The sequence below is a fragment of the Rhinoderma darwinii genome, chromosome 5 (genome assembly GCF_050947455.1).
Source record: "Rhinoderma darwinii isolate aRhiDar2 chromosome 5, aRhiDar2.hap1, whole genome shotgun sequence".
NCBI lineage: Eukaryota > Metazoa > Chordata > Amphibia > Anura > Rhinodermatidae > Rhinoderma > Rhinoderma darwinii.
Window position 1 is genome coordinate 314,902,026 of NC_134691.1, and position 19,414 is coordinate 314,921,439.

At 42.9% G+C, this 19,414-nt stretch overlaps 1 protein-coding gene across 7 annotated transcripts in view; it reads right to left on the reverse strand.

The window, feature by feature from the left end:
• The window catches only part of SVIL (supervillin), a 97,599-nt gene that overhangs the window by 62,209 nt on the left and 15,976 nt on the right, over positions 1-19,414 (reverse strand). For 5 of the 7 annotated variants that reach the window (XM_075827492.1, XM_075827490.1, XM_075827493.1 and 2 more), the window contains 7 exons: positions 14,435-15,277; positions 13,990-14,160; positions 13,556-13,596; positions 12,747-12,808; positions 9,373-9,509; positions 4,410-4,665; positions 2,140-2,722 (listed from right to left, as the gene is read on the reverse strand). In XM_075827492.1, the coding sequence (XP_075683607.1) occupies positions 2,140-2,722; positions 4,410-4,665; positions 9,373-9,509; positions 12,747-12,808; positions 13,556-13,596; positions 13,990-14,160; positions 14,435-15,277 (2,093 nt within the window). The remainder of the gene's footprint in view (positions 1-2,139; positions 2,723-4,409; positions 4,666-9,372; positions 9,510-12,746; positions 12,809-13,555; positions 13,597-13,989; positions 14,161-14,434; positions 15,278-19,414) is intronic. The other 2 variants (XM_075827495.1, XM_075827494.1) reach the window with 1 other exon arrangement.

Sequence of the window (19,414 nt, forward strand, 5' to 3'; positions counted from 1 at the left end):
AATTTTAAGTGTGGCCTCATATGCAACAGAAGTTCTCTATGTACTATGCAAATAATGAATTATGGGAAATAAAAAAAACAAACACCAAAAAAATCTAAAGTTACAACCCCATCAATGCCTATTAATGAATACGTTATATGTAAATCTCCAAACTTTAAGGTGTTTCCCAGTTGCTAGAACAATGCAATGCTGCCAGAACAATGACCAACATGGATGCAATAGAGCCGCACGCTCTGCACTCAGGATCAAAGTCCAGGATATAAAATCAGATGTGTCAAGGGCAGCGGTAACGAGGTCGTGCTGACAATAGGGAAAAATCCACATAAATTGGCTGCCATTAAAAAGGAAACTTTAGAAATGTTTGTACCATGTATTTATGGTTGTGGATAGAAAAATATTAAAAGGCTCTTCAGTTTTAATAAAACTCCAGGATCTAAGGATCCAACTAATGCGCTGAACCAAGTAGTCCCTGAACTTTTTTCTGAAAACCTATTGACCAGAACTGAGGGGTCCAGGCTATTAACAGGCCCTGGTGGAAATGTAAACATCAGGACCAGCCACAATTATCATCTTCATGTTCAAATGCCACCCAGAAAATATTAAAACTGGAGAACGGACGCTCAGCATCTTAACTACTGCACAAGATAGAAATCACGTACTGCTTAAAAAATACATCCAGGGGGAACACTGAACAGTTGCCATTTCTAGACGTAAACTTAATGGAGAAACCACTACAATGAGCAACTAGCATTGTACCCGAGGACAGAAACAGCGAGAGCATAGGAAAAGGAGAATTACAGGGCAGGTAGCAGGATCTCAGGTGAATCAACAATGCCAAGTCTCCCATTTATGTACTTTTAAAGGGGTTTTCCCACGAGGGACATTTAGGACATATCCACAGGTTATGTAATAAATGTCAGATAGATGCCTCCTAAACCCAGTTCTACCTCTGTGTGTCGGCTGATTTCCGACCATGAAGGTGAAAACAGCGTAGCTCGCTGAGCTACGCTGTTTTCGTAACTCCCGACCATAAAGTCAGGAAGTGGCCGGGAGTCAGTGATCGCAGACAAAGCTAAAACGGGGTTTAGGGGGCCCCATGGTAGAGATAGGTGCAGGTCCCAGAGGTGGGACCCGCATCTATTTGACATTAATGACATATCCTGTGGATATGTCAAACGTCCCTCGTGGGAAAACCCCTTAAGCCGAATGACCGCGATTTCTCCCGAATCCATCCTAAACATGCCCACTTGGCTCAAAATGCCAACATATATAGCGGAATGAGACAACTCTACAAACTCACTTTGACACAGACTATCATTGACAAGAACAGTATAAAAAACAAACAAACCGTACATTTCCAATATTTTAGGCTTCATTCAAAAATGCGTCAGGGCTCCATTCTGATGTTCCATCAGAGCTTTCTGTCAGAACAGACCCCAGATTGACACAACCGTAAACCATAGGTTTCCGTGCCCATCACCATTGATTTCAGTGGTGACGGATCCGGTGCCAATGGTTTCCGTTTGTCTCAGTTGTGAAAGGGTTCCGTCGTTTTGACGGAATCAATAGCGTAGTCGACGTCAGAATAGAGCGCTGCCGGATATGTGAACGATGCCTTACTTACATAAATATAATGGTTAATATGAGGTACATTAAAGGAACACCACAGAAATCCATTAAAACCAAATGCCACTCCACCCTAGGGATTAAGGGAGCTGAGATAGGTCAGTGGACATCAGGGTCATATTACTGAAGCGGTAATGGTCCCTGTGCCTGCAGATCTGACATGGAGGGAACACTTGTCACCAGCGGTAAAGGTGATCGATGATGAACCCCATTCTTTAATGTTGATCATTTATCATTTCATTTACGTCGGGCAATTAGTGTAATGTGAACTGGTAATAATGAGCTGATTGATCTTTAAAGAGAAAATCTCCCCAATGTCCATTTTGTTCTTTCCAGGTCAGTTCTGCTCTATAGTGTGGATCCTGCTCGCCACATCCCAGCTCCCTGGCCCACTAAGAGTTTAAGGGGGGTAGAAGCAGGTTTTTGGGTATAAAACCACCACTGTTCTAGGAGAAAAAAAATATATATGTTTGTTTTCGCACAACGTTACATTGAAATAAAACAGCTTCTTACCGAGTGCACTCTTCACGCTCCACGTGGTCCCGTCTGACTGCAGATTTGTCTTCTCGGCTTGCATATCCTCCACCTGTACCTGCAGGGCGCTCTCTATTGACAGCTCTCTGCGTACAGCAGGCTGTAACACTGTCGGTTGCTTGAATAATTCCACCGTGCTCTTACTTGAGTTAACATGCCCAAGCATTTTCTGCTCTTTTGCAGGTTCCTCCTCCTTTGTAGCATTCAGAGCAGGATGAACGTCTTCCTTCTGAAACACGCTAGATGTTCTCAGGCTGCTGCTATCTTCTGCCACAGACACTCTGGTCACGTCAAACAATGGTTTCCTCAATTCTTTATCGGCAGCAGGAGAACTCCACGATTCTGACAGCAACAGGCTTCTCTCTGTAGTGTTTCCGGTCTCCAGTGAAGTGTGAAGCTGAGTTGAAGCGCTGGAGACACTTGATATTCTCTCGTCATAATTAGATGACTTTGTGACATTCATGTCCCCGGGATAGACAGGAGACGATCGAGACGATAAAGTTGCCACAGATGTTACCACGGTTTGAGATAATGGAGCGATCTTTTCACCTCCGTTCTTAAACTGCACAGACAATAAACCAAAAACACATGTCAGTAAACCGATACAGCTTAATGTCGGAGATCGTTTACAGTTTTTTTTTTTAATGTTGAAACCTTAATTTAATTAACTGAACAAGTTCAAGTCCCAACCGAGCTAAAATGGTCCAGCAGCCGTGTCTACACTAGGGTGACAGATAAGACACCTTGAGGGGATCATATTGACTTGTTACAATGATGGGATCTTTCATTCAGCGTCTCGATTTTAGATCTTTTTGAATTGAAATATGACAATATAATCATGAAAAGCAATAGAGTGTGAAGTATAAGATTGTCTACAATCCCTGTCACTTAATATTTGTATATGGCAATGTTGGAACAACTATCCAATTACAAATACAACAGTGAAGAACACATGGACACATTAAATGCCCCTTTTATCCACCCCAGCACATACGTTTGAAGTCTGAACAGAGGACTCCAGGGAATAGCAAGATCCCAAATGTCATTTTTGAAACTCCCCTACTTCGCACCACAACAAGCAGTAATATTGTAAACGACGTGGAACCTCTTTGAAATGACCCCACAAAAATGGTCTACAGGGGGGGGGGGGGGTTCTCAAAGAGAGGACCAACATACAGAAAATATAGGGGAATGAAAACTCCATCACAGAAAAGTCTGTTAAAGATCAGTAGTGGTCTTCTATTTCAATAATCGAACTGTAACTTATACATATGCGTGAAATACTACACTTAGTATTTACTTAAAAGGTTATCCCATGAATCCTCTTCATACTAAAAGTCCAGAAATGCTGTTAATAGCGGTTTTAAAATAACTTGCAGTGTTTCTAGTATATAAAATAAAAAAACCTCCATCAGATTTGACCTCCATCTGTCCCCCTTGGTGCTGCTGCTAACCTGTGCTGGTAGTGGAGGGAGCAGAATCAGTCTCCTCCCCTATCTGGAAGCTGACCATATAGTCACTTCTTACTTTCCAATCCAGCTTTACAGTCCTAACAAGCAGAAGGAATCTGCTGCGCTATGCTGCCATGCTACTGAGAGGCTCTGCTCCTTTCCTGACAAGCAGGGAGGAAATATATTTCCATTATCTGCTCTGCAGTAAACAGAGGATCACCATGCAGAGAACTAGCTGTGGGGGGGGGGGGGGCACACGTGTCCACTAGCACTCCGCTCATTAGTTGGACGTGCCCATTGCTATACACTTTGAAACCAGATGGCGCCATTCTCTAAATGAATGTAATAACGCTACACTGGATCTATTTTTTTTTTAATGAGTTGAAATACAAAATTTATTAGAAATGTGGTGCTTTATAAAAATAAACAATCTTTGTAGGATAGCCCCTTTAATGAAAGCTTTAATGAGATTTTATTTATGTGGCCTCCAGCAAGATACATCATTGCGTAGCTTGTTCTGGCAGACTCTCCTAGTTGTCAAGGTTCAGTTTGCTCAATCCCTCTCCTATATAATGAAACTCGCTATTGTTCTTTTGTTTCTTGTTGCAACACTGGTACTGTGGAAAAGATGGAGAAAGCCTACAGTAGCATGCAGAACCTGAAGGAGCAGCAGGACTATCTTGCATATGGTAGCGTGAGCATTAAACAGGTCATTTATTACACGTCTGAAGTAGGGAGCAAATCTATACAAGAGACCAAGTGAACGTTTACTGTAGAAGAACAGGGGGTGGGAGTTACCTGTTCAACTTCAACCAGAGTAACCGGCTGAGTTTGATAGCGTGAATTCATCCTCCTTTGTCGGATATCCATTTTGCTGCGAATAGATTTCTCTTTAGTGACCGGTTGGGAGAGTTTATTAAATAAGGCCATCTTTTCAGCCAAGGACAGAGAAGAAGAATCTGGTTCCTCAGGGGCACTGGGTTCTGCGCTAGTTTCCTTAGCGATTTCTGGTTCTGCCTTGGACGCAGCCTTGTGATGTGCGGATGCCTGTAAACTACAATTTAGAGCCACAGGAGAGAAGGAAGAGGAGACATATAAATAACGTATATCCAAATACAGCGGCCTGCTACCATCATAAAACAACAGGCACCAAGACACAAAACATGCTGAACCAATCACATAAAGAACTAAAAACGTCACAAGCGTGTACACATTCTGATACAAGCAGCGACAACTATCAGGACTTCTACTTTAAAATTAGACATAAAGCAGTAATAAACCCATGAGATAAAACATTTTATTCAAGGGCTGCAACAACAGGATTCAGCGGAGACACATAGATCAGCATAGGAGCTGAAGACACAAAATAGTAGCAGATTTGTAATAAAAGTATATTTGCAAAGTGGATTATAATTTATTACTTTTTATTTTATTTTAGATACTTTAAAGCAATAAAACAAATTGGATGCAAAAGGTGGAGGTTGCTTTCAGCCAACACTAGAGGGAACTTAGTGCATACGATAAATACATTAACCCTTTCACTGCCATGACACTTCACAAAAACACAATATAAAACCCAAAACGATAAAATAGAAAAATAAACCGCCATACCCATATATGGTCTGAAAGTAGACAACTGGCACGCTGTGAAAACGCCAGCCAGCACTTTTACACTCATGGGAACCTTCATGCAATTTCGAATTAAACCATAGTGTTTTGTAAAAAATAAAAAAATAAATAAAAAAAAATGCATAAAAAAGTATGTTTGTGGCTAAAAGTTTGACCCTGCATAGCCTTACGCCTCATGCACACCACTGTGTGCGCCGTCCGAGTCACGTTAGTGATCAGAGGAAAGATATATGACATGTTCTATCTTTCCTCGGATCGGAGACTTGGACCATTAAACACAGACCCCATTCACCCGCTAAAGTGAATGGGTCCGTGAAGACTATCGGATGCCATAAAAAACAGCCCGAATGGCACAAGGGTCGTGTGCATGAGGCTGTAGACTTACAACTTTCCCCAAAAAAATAGAAGTACAAGATGTGCAGAGTTCATACATGCCATTAATGGCTATATGGACATCTCTTCTCAAAATCGTCAAAACGGAATAGACCAAAAACACTCCATTTGTGCGACAGACTAGAAAACGTGACGTGTTTTTCCATCCATTACAAACAATGTCTGTCATTACAACAGATGACGACATAACCGGTCCACAAAATCACATCTACAGTCATATTTAAAACAGAAACAGAGGAAAGTAGAAGAAAAACAAAAACTTACGCATGTCTGGATTTCATTGACGGCCCTTTCATATAATGCACCTTTCAGGCAGGTTAGAAGTCATGCATCCACACCATACAAACGGTTATAGTGTCAGCGTAACAGCAACAGTTGGTGTTAAAACCAGAGTTAATAATTAATGGGGCATCTGTCACATTTGACTATCATTCTCTTTGGCATGCAAGACGCGTCCCCTCTAATACCTGATACGGTGCACACAACTCTTAGTAACAGTGGGACTGGGGACTCTTGGGGTTACAGTGTGTGTAGTCACTGTGTGTGCGTCAGGGATAGGCTTGCTTTAACACCGCAAAAAGGAAAAACAAGAGTAGCAAAGTGAGTCAAGAGGAAGGAAAAAAGGGTAAAATATGCAAAAAGAAAAAAAATCTATATAGCAAGTCAGGCTGGGTTCACACGACCTATTTTCAGGCGTAAACGAGGCGTATTATGCCTCGTTTTACGCCTGAAAATAGGGCTACAATACGTCGGCAAACATCTGCCCATTCATTTGAATGGGTTTGCCGACGTACTGTGCAGACGACCTGTAATTTACACGTCGTCGTTTGACAGCTGTCAAACGACGACGCGTAAATTGACTGCCTCGGCAAAGTAGTGCAGGACACTTCTTTGCAACGTAATTTGAGCTGTTCTTCATTGAACTCAATGAAGAGCAGCTCAAGATATACGAGCGTCGCAGACGCCTCGTATATTACGAGGAGGAGCATTTACGGCTGAAACAACGCAGCTGTTTTCTTCTGAAAACAGGCTGTCATTTCAGCCGTAAATGACAGCTAGCGTGTGAACATACCCGATTATTAATAGAGGTGCTGGTTCTGCCAAGGGAGAGAAATCTGTATCTCTGTATATATGACGAGCCCACAACTAAATCGAGAACAGAAAGGCAAACTAGAGATAAGCAGTAGAATTGTATAGAAATATAAAAGCATTAAAAAAAAAAAAAAATCCCCAAAAAATTAAGTATTTTCCCAGTTATATCTGTTTCTGGAAAAGCTGGGTTGTATCAAACCAGCATCCACAGAGGTTGTCCCCCAACTTTCCTGAACATCAACTCTGCCTAGTTACGAAGAATGAAGAGTGTGGTGGATACGTCACTGCATAACCAGAGAGATTTGCCATTTGGGAATCTGGGAGAAGGGGGTAAATTCCTGATGAAGTTTTCTCAGAGTAAACTAGAAGTAACTAAGAAACAGTATACAGAAACAGGCAACTCAATGGCGTATATTTACTGGTGTGTTTTTAACTGTCAGATTCTCTGGCATTTACCTACTTCGCATGGCAGCCTAGAGGTCAGGGGCCATAGTATAGTCCTATAAAGAACACAGGACTGCGAGCTTAAAGGTGTAGTCCGCATTAGAAAAAGGGGTCTTTTGTTCCAGAGACATCACCACTCATTCATTCCGTCAGCATAGGGAAGGTGTACTACCCACCGACTATCTGTGTACTGTGCAGGCGCCGGTACCCGCAGATACACAGAAAGCCGGTGGACCGTACACCTTAAAGAGGCTCTGTCACCAGATTTTGCAACCCCTATCTGCTATTGCAGCAGATCGGCGCTGCATTGTAGATTACAGTAACGTTTTTATTTTTAAAAAACGAGCATTTTTGGCCAAGTTATGACCATTTTTGTATTTATGCAAATGAGGCTTGCAAAAGTACAACTGGGAGTGTTTACAGTAAAAGTACAACTGGGCGTGTATTATGTGCGTACATCGGGGCATTTTTACTTCTTTTACTAGCTGGGCGTTAGGAATGGGAGTGTATGATGCTGACGAATCAGCATCATCCACTTCTGTTCGTTAACACCCAGCTTCTGGCAGTGCAGACACACAGCGTGTTCTCGAGAGATCACGCTGTGACGTCACTCACTTCATGCCCCAGGTCCTGCATCGTGTCGGCCACATCGGCACCAGAGGCTACAGTTGATTCTGCAGCAGCATCAGCGTTTGCAGGTAAGTAGCTACATCGACTTACCTCAAACGCCGATGCTGCTGCAGAATCAATGTAGCCTCTGGTGCCGATGTGTCCTCGCTCGTCCGACACGATGCAGGACCTGGGGCAGGAAGTGAGTGACGTCACAGCGTGATCTCTCGAGAACACGCTGTGTCTGCACTGCCAGAAGCTGGGCGTTGTGTAGAGAAGTGGATGATACTTCTCGTCAGAACGCCCAGCTAGTAAAAGAAGTAAAAACGCCCCGATGTACGCACATAATACACGCCCACTTGGACATTTAATTTAAACACGCCCACTGGAACTTCTGCAAGCCTCATTTGCATAAATACAAAAATGGTCATAACTTGGCCAAAAATGCTTGTTTTTTAAAAATAAAAACGTTACTCTTATCTACATTGCAGCGCCGATCTGCTGCAATAGGAGATAGGGGTTGCAAAATCTGGTGACAGAGCCTCTTTAATTCCCTGCGCAGGTGCCAGAAATACAGCGCAACGGCGCATGCCTAGGTTCGTAGCTAGCTTGAGAGGATGTAGCAGGAGAAAGAGATTGTCAATCAAGCCTAGTGTTTAGGGAGTTGACAGCCAGACTCCTCTGCATCGCAACCACGCCCGGATGACTTCTCAGGTAATTTGCTTACAGCGCACTTTCAAAGTTGATATTCTAAGGTTTATCAGTTCGATTATATATGGGCATCTTCAGAAACACGTTTGCATCACGTATTACAATATGGTGGTGGTTAATCGTGCTCAAAACCAATGACCAGTTCCCTTCACGGGTGAGTTGAATAGGTGCATTATTGTAAGTATCAGGTATGTTAACAAAAAGGCCGCCACCACGGAGCACGGAGGTGTAACTTGAAGCTCCTGAGCCCCAATACAAAATATAGCAGGGACAGTGTGTGGGGGATCCGGTTACAGCATGTGGCAGTGAGGGCTTTGAGCCCCCTCAGGCACAAGATGCGACTTATGTCTGCATCCCCTGTAGCTATGCCCCTAACTGCGCCCATAGTGGATACGCTATAACCTAGGACATTGAACTCATTTACTGCAACTGTTACGGTGGCTATTAAAATGTGAAATTATAAAATGCAAATAATTCAACTGTAAGCATCTCTAAAACACTCAAATATCTCATTGTGACAAGAGAACCACCATTGTTCCAGCTTCACGTCACCTCTTACTTAATTACTATGTAGAGAAAAGTATCACCAACTCAAATTTCAGAACGCGCAGCACGTACTTTATTTGGTGCTAGAGGGAAGAAATAATGACCTGGTTTTTCCTGGAAAGGCCTCCACAGTTAGATGATTCATGTCTCAATTCCCTTTGGAAACACAGAGCATCTCACTCAGTATCCATCATTCTGGCAGACGTGGTGTGAAGTGCCCGGGTCCCTAAGCTACAAGTCCTTCATTCTCCCCTCAATTTAAAAAACAAACAAAAAAAAAAACTGGGAACCGTGCCCAGCCCCCAGCATAACAAATTAGGGTCGTGCCAGCACTTACGTCGCAGCGATAACCACTTCTTCGGTGGTGACGGGCTGAGTGCGGGACCTGTCCTGTACACGCCGGAGCCTCCTCTCCACGGCAGCATTTCTAGAACGTGGTTTACTGGTTTTTGAGTCCAGAGATTTTTCCATTTCCTGCAATTAAAACACAACAATGTCAAACACATTTTACTAGGATCGATTACAATTAAGCCTATTGGTCACATACACTGAGGACACAGGTGTTGGCACTAGGACAGATCCACGGGAACTCCAAATAGATTTTACACATTAGCATCCAAAATGTTGGGACCAAAAAAAATAATTCTACAGTGATAAAGGGGATAAAACCGTTTTCTTGTTAGTACAAAACTCTGATATCAAGGAAGACATTCAACAATGGAATAAAAGTACTGAGGGAGATCTGGCTGTGCCCGGTTATAGAAAAACATTTGGAGAGGGGTAACAAATCTACTCTCTTTGAAATTGGACAGACCGGTTCCCGGTGAACCAGGTATCGGTTTACTGGGTCTGTTACAACTGGACACCTGGTCCCATTACGAAGGAATTTTCCTCCATGAATCCCTGTTTCTAGCCAGAAAAGCTATAGCCATCCGTTGGATGGGAGATCACTCCCCTACGGCCTCACAATGGAAGAAATTGGTGAATTCTGTCCTTCCATACGAAAACTTTAGTGTACAAACATCTTGATCGCCAACATAAGTTCATGAGTATTTGGGGAGGGTGGTGTTCATCTCATCATACCTCCTTTAGCGTGAGCGACCTCCGTGTTTCCCTACCACAAGATAGAATGCCTAACGGATGATGTGTATTGGACCCTGGATTACTGTAGTGTATTCGGTTTTCCTGACTGACCCATTGCAATTAAAATGTAAATATTACCCTCCTGCGTGCAGTGTAAAGTTCTGTATTGTATTATATACCTCATATCCTTGTGCTCAATATCGATGGCAGATGCGCATGGAAGTTCTTATTGGTTTTTTTTATTTCAATAATTTAACAGACGTTGAGTACGGTTTATGTATCTTCCGCAGTACTTTATTGTATAACAAGTACAACAGACAGGATATTCATAAAGTTTTTTAAAAAATAAAATAAAGAAACCCTAGAGAAACTGGGCAGGAAATGTTACATTTCACTAGTAGCAATGCCAAGAAGAATAACAGTGGCCCCATGGCTATGAAGAGATAAACAATGGTAAAATGGGGGGGGGAAAAAAAACAAAAAACTAAAACCATCTTACCCAATTCTAATTGAATAGATTAAAGGGGTTGTACAGGTTCAGAAAAATTGTCCACTATTTTTCTATAAACAGACCCAGTTTTGGCCATGTATTGCAGATAATTTCCATTTAAGTGAATTAGGCTGGGTTCACACGACCTATTTTCAGACGTAAACGAGGCGTATTATGCCTCGTTTTACGTCTGAAAATAGGGCTACAATACGTCGGCAAACATCTACCCATTCATTTGAATGGGTTTGCCGACGTATTGTGCAGACGACCTGTCATTTACGCGTCGTCGTTTGACAGATGTCAAACGACGACGCGTAAAATGACTGCCTCGGCAAAGAAGTGCAGGACACTTCTTTGCAACATAATTTGAGCCGTTCTTCATTGAAGTCAATGAAGAGCAGCTCAAGATTACAGGCGTCAAAGACGCCTCGCATAATGCGAGGAGGAGCTTTTACGTCTGAAACAAGGCAGCTGTTTTCTACTGAAAACCGTCTGTCTTTTCAGACGTAAAAGGCACTTCTCGTATGCACATACCCTAAGGCCTCATTTACACGAGCGTAATATACGCGCGTGCGACGCGCGTGCTTTTCACGTGTTGTACGCACCTATATTACTCTATGGGGCAGTGCAGACAATGCGTGAATTTTGCGCGAGTGCGTTGCATAAAGCTCACGACATGTTCTATAATCGTGCGTTTTTCGCGCATCACGCACCCATTGAAGTCAATGGGTGCGTGAAAACCACGCATGCCGCACGGTAGCACTTCCGTGCGAACTGCGTGATTCGCGCAAGAACTGTCAAAAGGATGAATGTAAACAGAAAAGCACCAAGTGCTTTTCTGTTTACAAACATCCAAACGGAGTGTCAAATTAGAGATGAGCGACCCGAACTTCACCGGGTTCGGCCGAACTCGTTTTGACCGAACCCGCCAAAAATTTTTCCGGTACGCGATGTCAGGAGACAGTCACTGTTCACGGTGCTGAAAGAGTTAAACTGGTTCAGCACCCTGGACAGTGACTTCCGATCACAATATACATGAACGTGTAAAAAAAAAAAAGAAGTTCTGACTTACCGCTAACTCCCGGCTTCTTCCTCCAGTCTGACCTCCCGGGATGACAATTCAGTCCAAGTGACAGCTGCAGCCAATCACAGGCCAAGCACAGTCTGCAGCGGTCACATGGACTGCCGCGTCATCCAGGGAGGTGGAGCCGGATGACAAGAGAGGGACGCGTCACCAAGGCAACGGCCGGGAGACCGGACTGGAGGAAGCAGGAAGTTCTTGGTAAGTATGAACGTCTTTTTTTTATTCACAGGTTGCTGTATATTGTGATCGGAATTCACTGTCGAGGGTGCTGAAAGAGTTACTGCCGATCAGCAGCACCCTGGACAGTGACTGACGTTGACTAGCCTCATCTCTATGATGGCGGCTGCGCGAAAATCACGCAGCCGCGCATCATACACTGATGACACACGGAGCTGTCAAGTGCCTTTTGCGCACGCCAAACACTGCGTTTTTTTGCGTGTGCAAAACACACACGCTCGTGTAAATGAGGCCTAAGGCTGAACTGCAATACCAGACACAGCCTTTGGACAAGAGTGGCGCTGTTTTTGGACAGAAATTTTCCTAATCCGCACAACACCTTCAAATATTAGTAATGAGATGCAAGTAAAATTGAATATCTAATTATGTCAGTTGTATTTGTTGTTGTTGCGCCCCCCCCCCCCCCTGCTCTCAGATTGAGCAGCTTTACATATAACATCACTATATATTAATAATGATAGTCAACAAGTCTACTTTTCCCGGCTTTCAAATTACAGACAAGGAACCAATATTCTATATTAGCAATTCAAAACACAATTTGCTTTGTGAATAAAACTCTACCTGGTTGGGAAAACTATGGTCTACTATTATAGCAATCGCCGCATTATATGGTAGATGAATGAAACTATTGACATAGAGTCCTGGGTAGAAATAATTAACCTCTCTTCTATATTGGAATACTGCCCAAAAATGATTCACCCATAATAAAGGTCTTGATAATAAACATGAACAACCGTAGCAAGGATCAAACCCTGTTCCTGCAGACTGCAGTGCAAAAGGCCACATCAATATTAACAAAAAGTTGCAGTCTACTTACCCGAAACAAAAGCCTTTTTGCAGCCACACTTAGCTTTGCTCTTTCGTCCAGCTTCGCTTCCTCTTTGGGAAAAGCCAAAAATGACAATTTTACATTTAGCAAATAAACAAACAAACAAAAACTCCATACCTATCGGGAGAATTGGGGGCCCCTAAACCCGGTTGATGCCAAGCATGGCTTGTTGCATCAGCTTCAAGCAAGCAAGGCTCAGCTCTTTCCATAACTCAGACTTTAAACGCAGAGAGGCACATACATATGCGGCCACTTCTGTTGCAGCTGGCTGCCGGATTGCATGGGCAAATGGGGGTTAGGGAACCCCTGTTCTTTCGATAGGATGAGGAAGCCCCTTTAGAGAGGTCAGAGTTATTGTACGGCAAGATAGAAGAATGCTTGCACCATTACATCCCATAGTGCATACAGCTACACAATACATGGATTTGGCATGCCAAAACATCGCAACGTGGTGTAAATTGCACAATGCTATTAAAGTTGCATGACATTACACTACTAAGCATCACACCGCACATGCTCTTTGTTTATCTCGAGGCTATTTGTAGAATTACAAAAATGTAAGTGAAACAGAAATAATCTGGCAAAATTTTTTTTTAAGTGGTTTGTCCTTTTTGGAGACACTTCACACTTGTTGTCCATGTGACGTTAATGTTATAAGGGTACAAATAGAGTGCAATATGTATAGGTAGACAGTCTTCAAGTAGAAGAAAGGTGAAATAATGTGTCAAAACCACAGATCGGTGAAATTCCCTAAAAAGAAAAACAAAAAATGCACACCGTTAAGTACACTCACTTACCTTCTGCTGTCTGCATTAGCGGAGATGGATAAAATGTTGATCTGTGGAAGATAAAACAATCATTTTCCGGTCTTATTTCAAAACACACGTTCTCTAGTTATGTAATACTCATGCAAAACGTGACCAAATCCATTTCACAGCAAATCAACTAAAAAACACAAAAGTGCAACGATAGGTGTTTTAAGGTTAAATGTAAAGCGTCTCCATAACGCAAAATACATAAAACTAAAGTTATGATTTCATATTAAAAAAATACGTATATGGGATTGAAAAACAAGTAAAGCGGTTTCGAATTTCAGCCATAGGCTCAAAACGCCAAGCGCAATAAATCAAATAAAGCGTGATCCATTGGGCAGCTCCCTAAAACACACAGTCATGCCATTCAAACATCGGTCTCGATTGTACGGACTCCAGCTCATCATTCAGTTGCGTACCTATCTGTTTCTTTTCGTTCAGCTGAAGTTACAGGTTGGGTTCTAAATCTTTCAGAAGTCTTTCTATTGTCCCCAGGAGAGATATAGAGTCTTGGCCTTCGCGGGCCTCTTTCCCGCTCATTGGCGGCACCAAAATCAACACTTGATGTTGGCATTTCAGTCTTGGGTTCACTTTGCAACCAAGATGAAGGTTATTTGAAGAAGAGGGAGAAAGAGAGAAAGATAAGGATGAAAGAAAAGAGCACAGCAAACATTTCGAATGTCAAAAACATGCAAGAGGACAGACAAAAACATTCCAAAAGAGAGGTAGATCAGTGACAAAGTGTGAGTGGGCTTATTTGGTCACCAAACAAGTGTGTCTCAGATTACATTGTGCATTAAGTTGAGGACGTGCAGGGTCACACAATATTAATGGGGTAAAAAAAAAATTGCAAACATCACCCACGGGTCAGCTTTTTTGCTGGTATTCGCGGTCTCCAAAAATGCAGTCCTAAGATGGGCCACAGACACCTTAGTGTTTACCGTTCCAGCTTCTCCATTGGCAAGGTCGGAATTTTCTTCAGTGCCCAAAAAAACCATCTCCTTTTGTTCTTCCGAGTCTCTTATATGAATAGCTTCTGACTTTTGCATGCCAGAGTCTGACATTGAGCGCACCAGCATTTTATGCTTCATTGTTGAAACCTCCTTGGGTTGCCCTAGTGGTCTGTACGGGTGAGGGCTTAATCCACTCTGCAGATACATAATGGCTTCTGATTTTCCAGAGCTGCCAATTGGCTTGTTCTGGGGTAGAACATTTTCGGACACATATGGAAGCATGTTCTTAGGAGGTGGTACGTCATTTTTCGGCTTGTCCACATTGGAGGATATAAACCTTGGACTTTCCTCAAAAGAGTCATGTGGTTTACCATCACTAGTCGCAGCTTTGTAGGGCTCGAGTGTACTGGTCAGACCTTGAGAAATTTGACGTGATTTTTCAACATTCACTTCGTTGACTGCCCGTGGATTTCTTAGCGAGGTAGTAAAGGCAGACACCATAACGCTGTCAGACTCCGTATGTGAAACAATCTTGGGTGCGTTAGCAACATTAGCGGGTTGGATGTGGCCATGGATGGGTTGACGGCCTGGAGTTGGCTGCTTAAAGACTCTATCGAATGCAGAGTTCTCGGACTGAAAAGGCTTATAGTAGGCTGGGGCAGCATGATGCTTCTTTTGGGTAGAGGTCTCTGTGTCAAATTTTGGACTCCCATGCATGTTCTCATCTCGCACCAGTCTCTCTCTAACTTTAACTCTTTAAAAAAGAAAATGAATTAGAATTCCAAACTTAATGAAATGTAAAGAATTAGTATAATGATCATGACAGAACATAACAATAGACAAGGATAGAATTTGATAAATAGGACATAAAGGGAAGTAACTTGAGAAAGCCGGGGTCATTACAAGACGCAACACAAATGTAACAAGTCACGTAGTTCTGTTGTGGAATAACTTTCTACCGAGATCAGAAAGTCTCCTAAAAGTGAACGGCAAACTATATCCAAGTGCCTTTTAGAAGCGAGATAAGAGTAGCTTGTGTCATGCAGAAGGGCAAAGATTTTTAGTTTAGCACGGCTTCATTTGAATACTAACATTTTACCACGCCTGCCCCCTAAATGATCTTACACATGGTACGGTATTTACAAAGCAGCATAAGGTGCAAGTAAATAATGGCAACTCTTTCTACAGAAGTATATGCCAGTTTAGCAAAGAAAATATGAGCCAGAGCAAAGACCCACTAGAGCAAATATCAGCAGCTCCTGCTCTTTGTAAGGGTATGTTCACACGGCAACGCAAAATACGTCTGAAATTACGGCGCAGTTTTCAGGCGAAAATAGCTCCTGAATTTCAGACGTTTTTACAAGGGCATGTGTTTTTCGCGGCGTCCATTACGGATGTAAGTGGAGCGGTTTTTCAATGAAAAATGGCTCCAATTACGTCCCAAGAAATGTCCTGCATTTCTTTGACGTGGCCGTAATTTTACGTGCCGTCTTTTGACAGCGACGCCTAAAATGACAGCTAGTCTGCACAGAACATCGTAAGACCCATTGCAAGCAATGGGCAGATGTTTGCCGACGTATTGGAGCCATATTTTCAGGCGTAATTCGAGGTGTAAACGCCTCCATTACGCCTTAAAATAGGTCGTGTGCACATACCCTAATACTATATTTTCCTTGCAGTGGCCACTAAAAAGGAATCAATGTATGCCGGGCCGCAACTTCTGAAAACCTGCGACGCTCTGGGACATCAGACCAGTGTTACGCTGATCACAGTCTTCATTTCATAAAGGTTGTGGAGATGAGACAAACCCTTTTAATACTAACAAACCTCGGATAAGTAATCTTGCATCACAGGTCTGGCCTAAAGACGTGGGTTGTAAAACTATTACCCCCAGAATGTCCTTCCAGCCAGAGACATGATTGCTATTAGACACGTGGCTTTATGTTGCCTAACAGTAAAGGTACTAACTCGTTTTGTGGTGATCCAGTAAAGAGTAGGGAGACTAAGAAAATGAATACTACGAAAGTTATGCAAAAATACTCTCCTGCATATGGATGAAAGGTTTCTTTCCAGAGCGAACTATAGATGGCTACCCTTTAAGTCAATATTCGACCATTTAATTAGACTGTACTATTTCAGAGTTAAAGGGGTATTCCCAGAATAGACAGACAATGATTCCTTCTGGATAGGTGATAATTATCGGATCGCTGGGGGTCTGAATCGCGGGAACGGAGATCCTGAACCATTTGTTCCCCTCCATGCTCGACTGCCACTCCATTCAAAGTCCTGAACACTGCGGGGTTGCAGTAAGGGAGGAACAGGGGGTTTGAGACCCCCATCCTTGAGATTGGTGGGGGTCCCAGTAGTGGGTGATAATTGTGGATTGTAGTAAAAAGTCTTTAACTGGAAAGACCACTTCCTGGAGTAAAGCCATTTTCCATTGTTGTTTTCAAAAGAACTTCTATTACAATACATATGTGATGGGTTACTCAATGGTGGAAAAAAGTACCACAGAATTAAGGATCGAGTTAGACCATTCAAAATACTCTATAGAAAACAACCCAAGTTATATAGGCAACAGTAGGAAACTGAAGTTATATGTACTATATTACTGGAGAAGGGATGGTGAGCCAGGGATTTATTTTGATCGCTATTTACAGAGTTGTGCAATAATATTTCCCCTAAGATTAAGAAAGAAGCTCATGTCTCAAGACTTAGGCCTCGTTCAGATGGCCATTTTCGGTCCGTGTTATACGAACCAGGTGTTGGCCCTATTTCCTGGACAGACCACAGTTCAGGGAGCTGGGCTCCTAGCATCATAGGTCTCTATGATGCTAGGAGTCCCTGCGGGAATACTGTCCCGTATAGTAAGGTTTTCAGTATGGAACAGAATTACCGTGGGGAGCAGGAACTCCTAGCATTATAGATAATGAGGATGCTGGGAGCCCGGGCGGTCTGGGACATACAGCCGACACAAGGTCCGAATATCATGGACCGAACTCAGCCGCCTGATTGAGGCCTTACTATGTCTTTAGGTTATTTCCAGATGCACTGGCTACCTGGTCTCAGGGATTTTTTTTTTATAAGTTAATTACTTGGGTCAATGATCGGATTGACCTTTTATGCTGCCCTGAAATTAGTAGTTGTTAGCAGCACTCCCCCTCCGTGTAAACAGGGGACGTGTTGCGGACATTAAGTAAGCTATATGGGACCCGAACAATCTTATTAATGATAGTTACTCCCCATACAGTTTGGATTGGCCCATGTAAAAATGCCTTTAACCCCTTGATGCACCTTGGCGTGCACTTACGTCAAGGTGCAGGAGGAGAAGTATGGAGCGACTCACGCGGTAAGCCCGCTCCATACCCTGCGGGTCTCGGCTGTGTTTAACCAGGAACAGTGATCATGCTGTTCCTGGCAGTTTAACCCCTCAAATGCTGCGGTCAATCGCGACCACAGCATCTGCGGCATTCGAGAGGGGGGCGCCCCCATTCAGACAGCTCATCGGCGGCCCCATAGCGCGATCGAGGGTCGCCAATGGTTGTCATGGCAGCCCAGGGGCCTAATGAAGGCCACCAGGATGGCCTTCACTCTGCCTCTGTAAAGCCCTGCCTGTGGTAGGGCTTAACAGATACCTTTAAGGCTGGGTTCACACAGTTTTTTCCTCTCCCTGAACGCCGATTTTCGCTGCATTTTTCGCCCACGGCCATTGAGCAAAAAACGCTGCGAAATAAGCTTTCTCTGCCTCCCATTGAGGTCAATGAGAGGTCAGACGTAAACGCCTGAAGATAGGGCATGTAGCTTCTTTATCCCACGAGACGGTTTTTATTTTCGCGGGAAAATAAAAAAAAGCCTCCGTCTCTCATTGAAGTCAGTTTTTTGGCACGTTTTCCGCGTCAAAAAATGTGTCAAAGAACTTTGTGTGAACTGACCCACAAAATGACAATATACCGCAATATGTTTGTATTGCAGTGTATTGTACCAGCGATCGCTGGATCAAGTCCCCTAGGAGGACTAATATAATGCGTAAAAAAAAAAAAAGCAAAATTGGTAAAATCGCTGTGTCAGTAAAAGTCCAAACTATTACAATATACCATTATTTAATGCGCACGGTGAAAAGAAAAAAAATATATAAAAAGCTGGAATCGCTGTTTTGTCAACTTAGTGGTGAAATTTTTTTTCAAGACAACAGCTTGTGCCGCAAAAAACAAGCCCTTACACCGCTCAATCCATGGAAAAAAAAAAAAAAAAAAAAAAGCTAGGGCTTTCAGAATATGGAAAAAAAAAATTTCAATTAAAGCCTCATGCACTCCGGGTCAGCTGGCCATTATTTTCAATGAGCCCAGACCACAGAACACGGCCATAATAAGGCTTGCCCGTTCTTTCTGCTGTCCGGGCTCCGGGGCCATGCACGGACCATGAAAACCACGGTCGTGTGCATGGCCCCATAGGAATGAATGGGGCAGCAATTCTCCCGTGGATTTTCGGGGGAATTGCGGCCGCAAAAGCACGTTCATGTGCATGGGGCCTAACGTTTTACTCCTTTTACAAAGAAAAGTGATCTAAACACGGTATCGTCATAATCTTATAGACCAGCAGAATAAAGTAAATTTGTCATTTTTACCACACGGTGAAAGTCGTAAAAACGAAACCCAAACGAATACAGAGGAATCGTAGTTTTTTCCAAATCCACATCACTAATGATTTTTTTTTCAGTTTCCCAGTATATTATATGGTATTAACTTCGTACTGCCTTAAAAAAAGAATATACGTTTTTATGCACACGACCGTATTTTTCACCAGTAATTCCGGACAGTAATTACTAACCCATTAATTTCTGTTGGCTACCGACACATTTCAGTATTTTTACTGGTGGGTGTCCGTGCTGAAA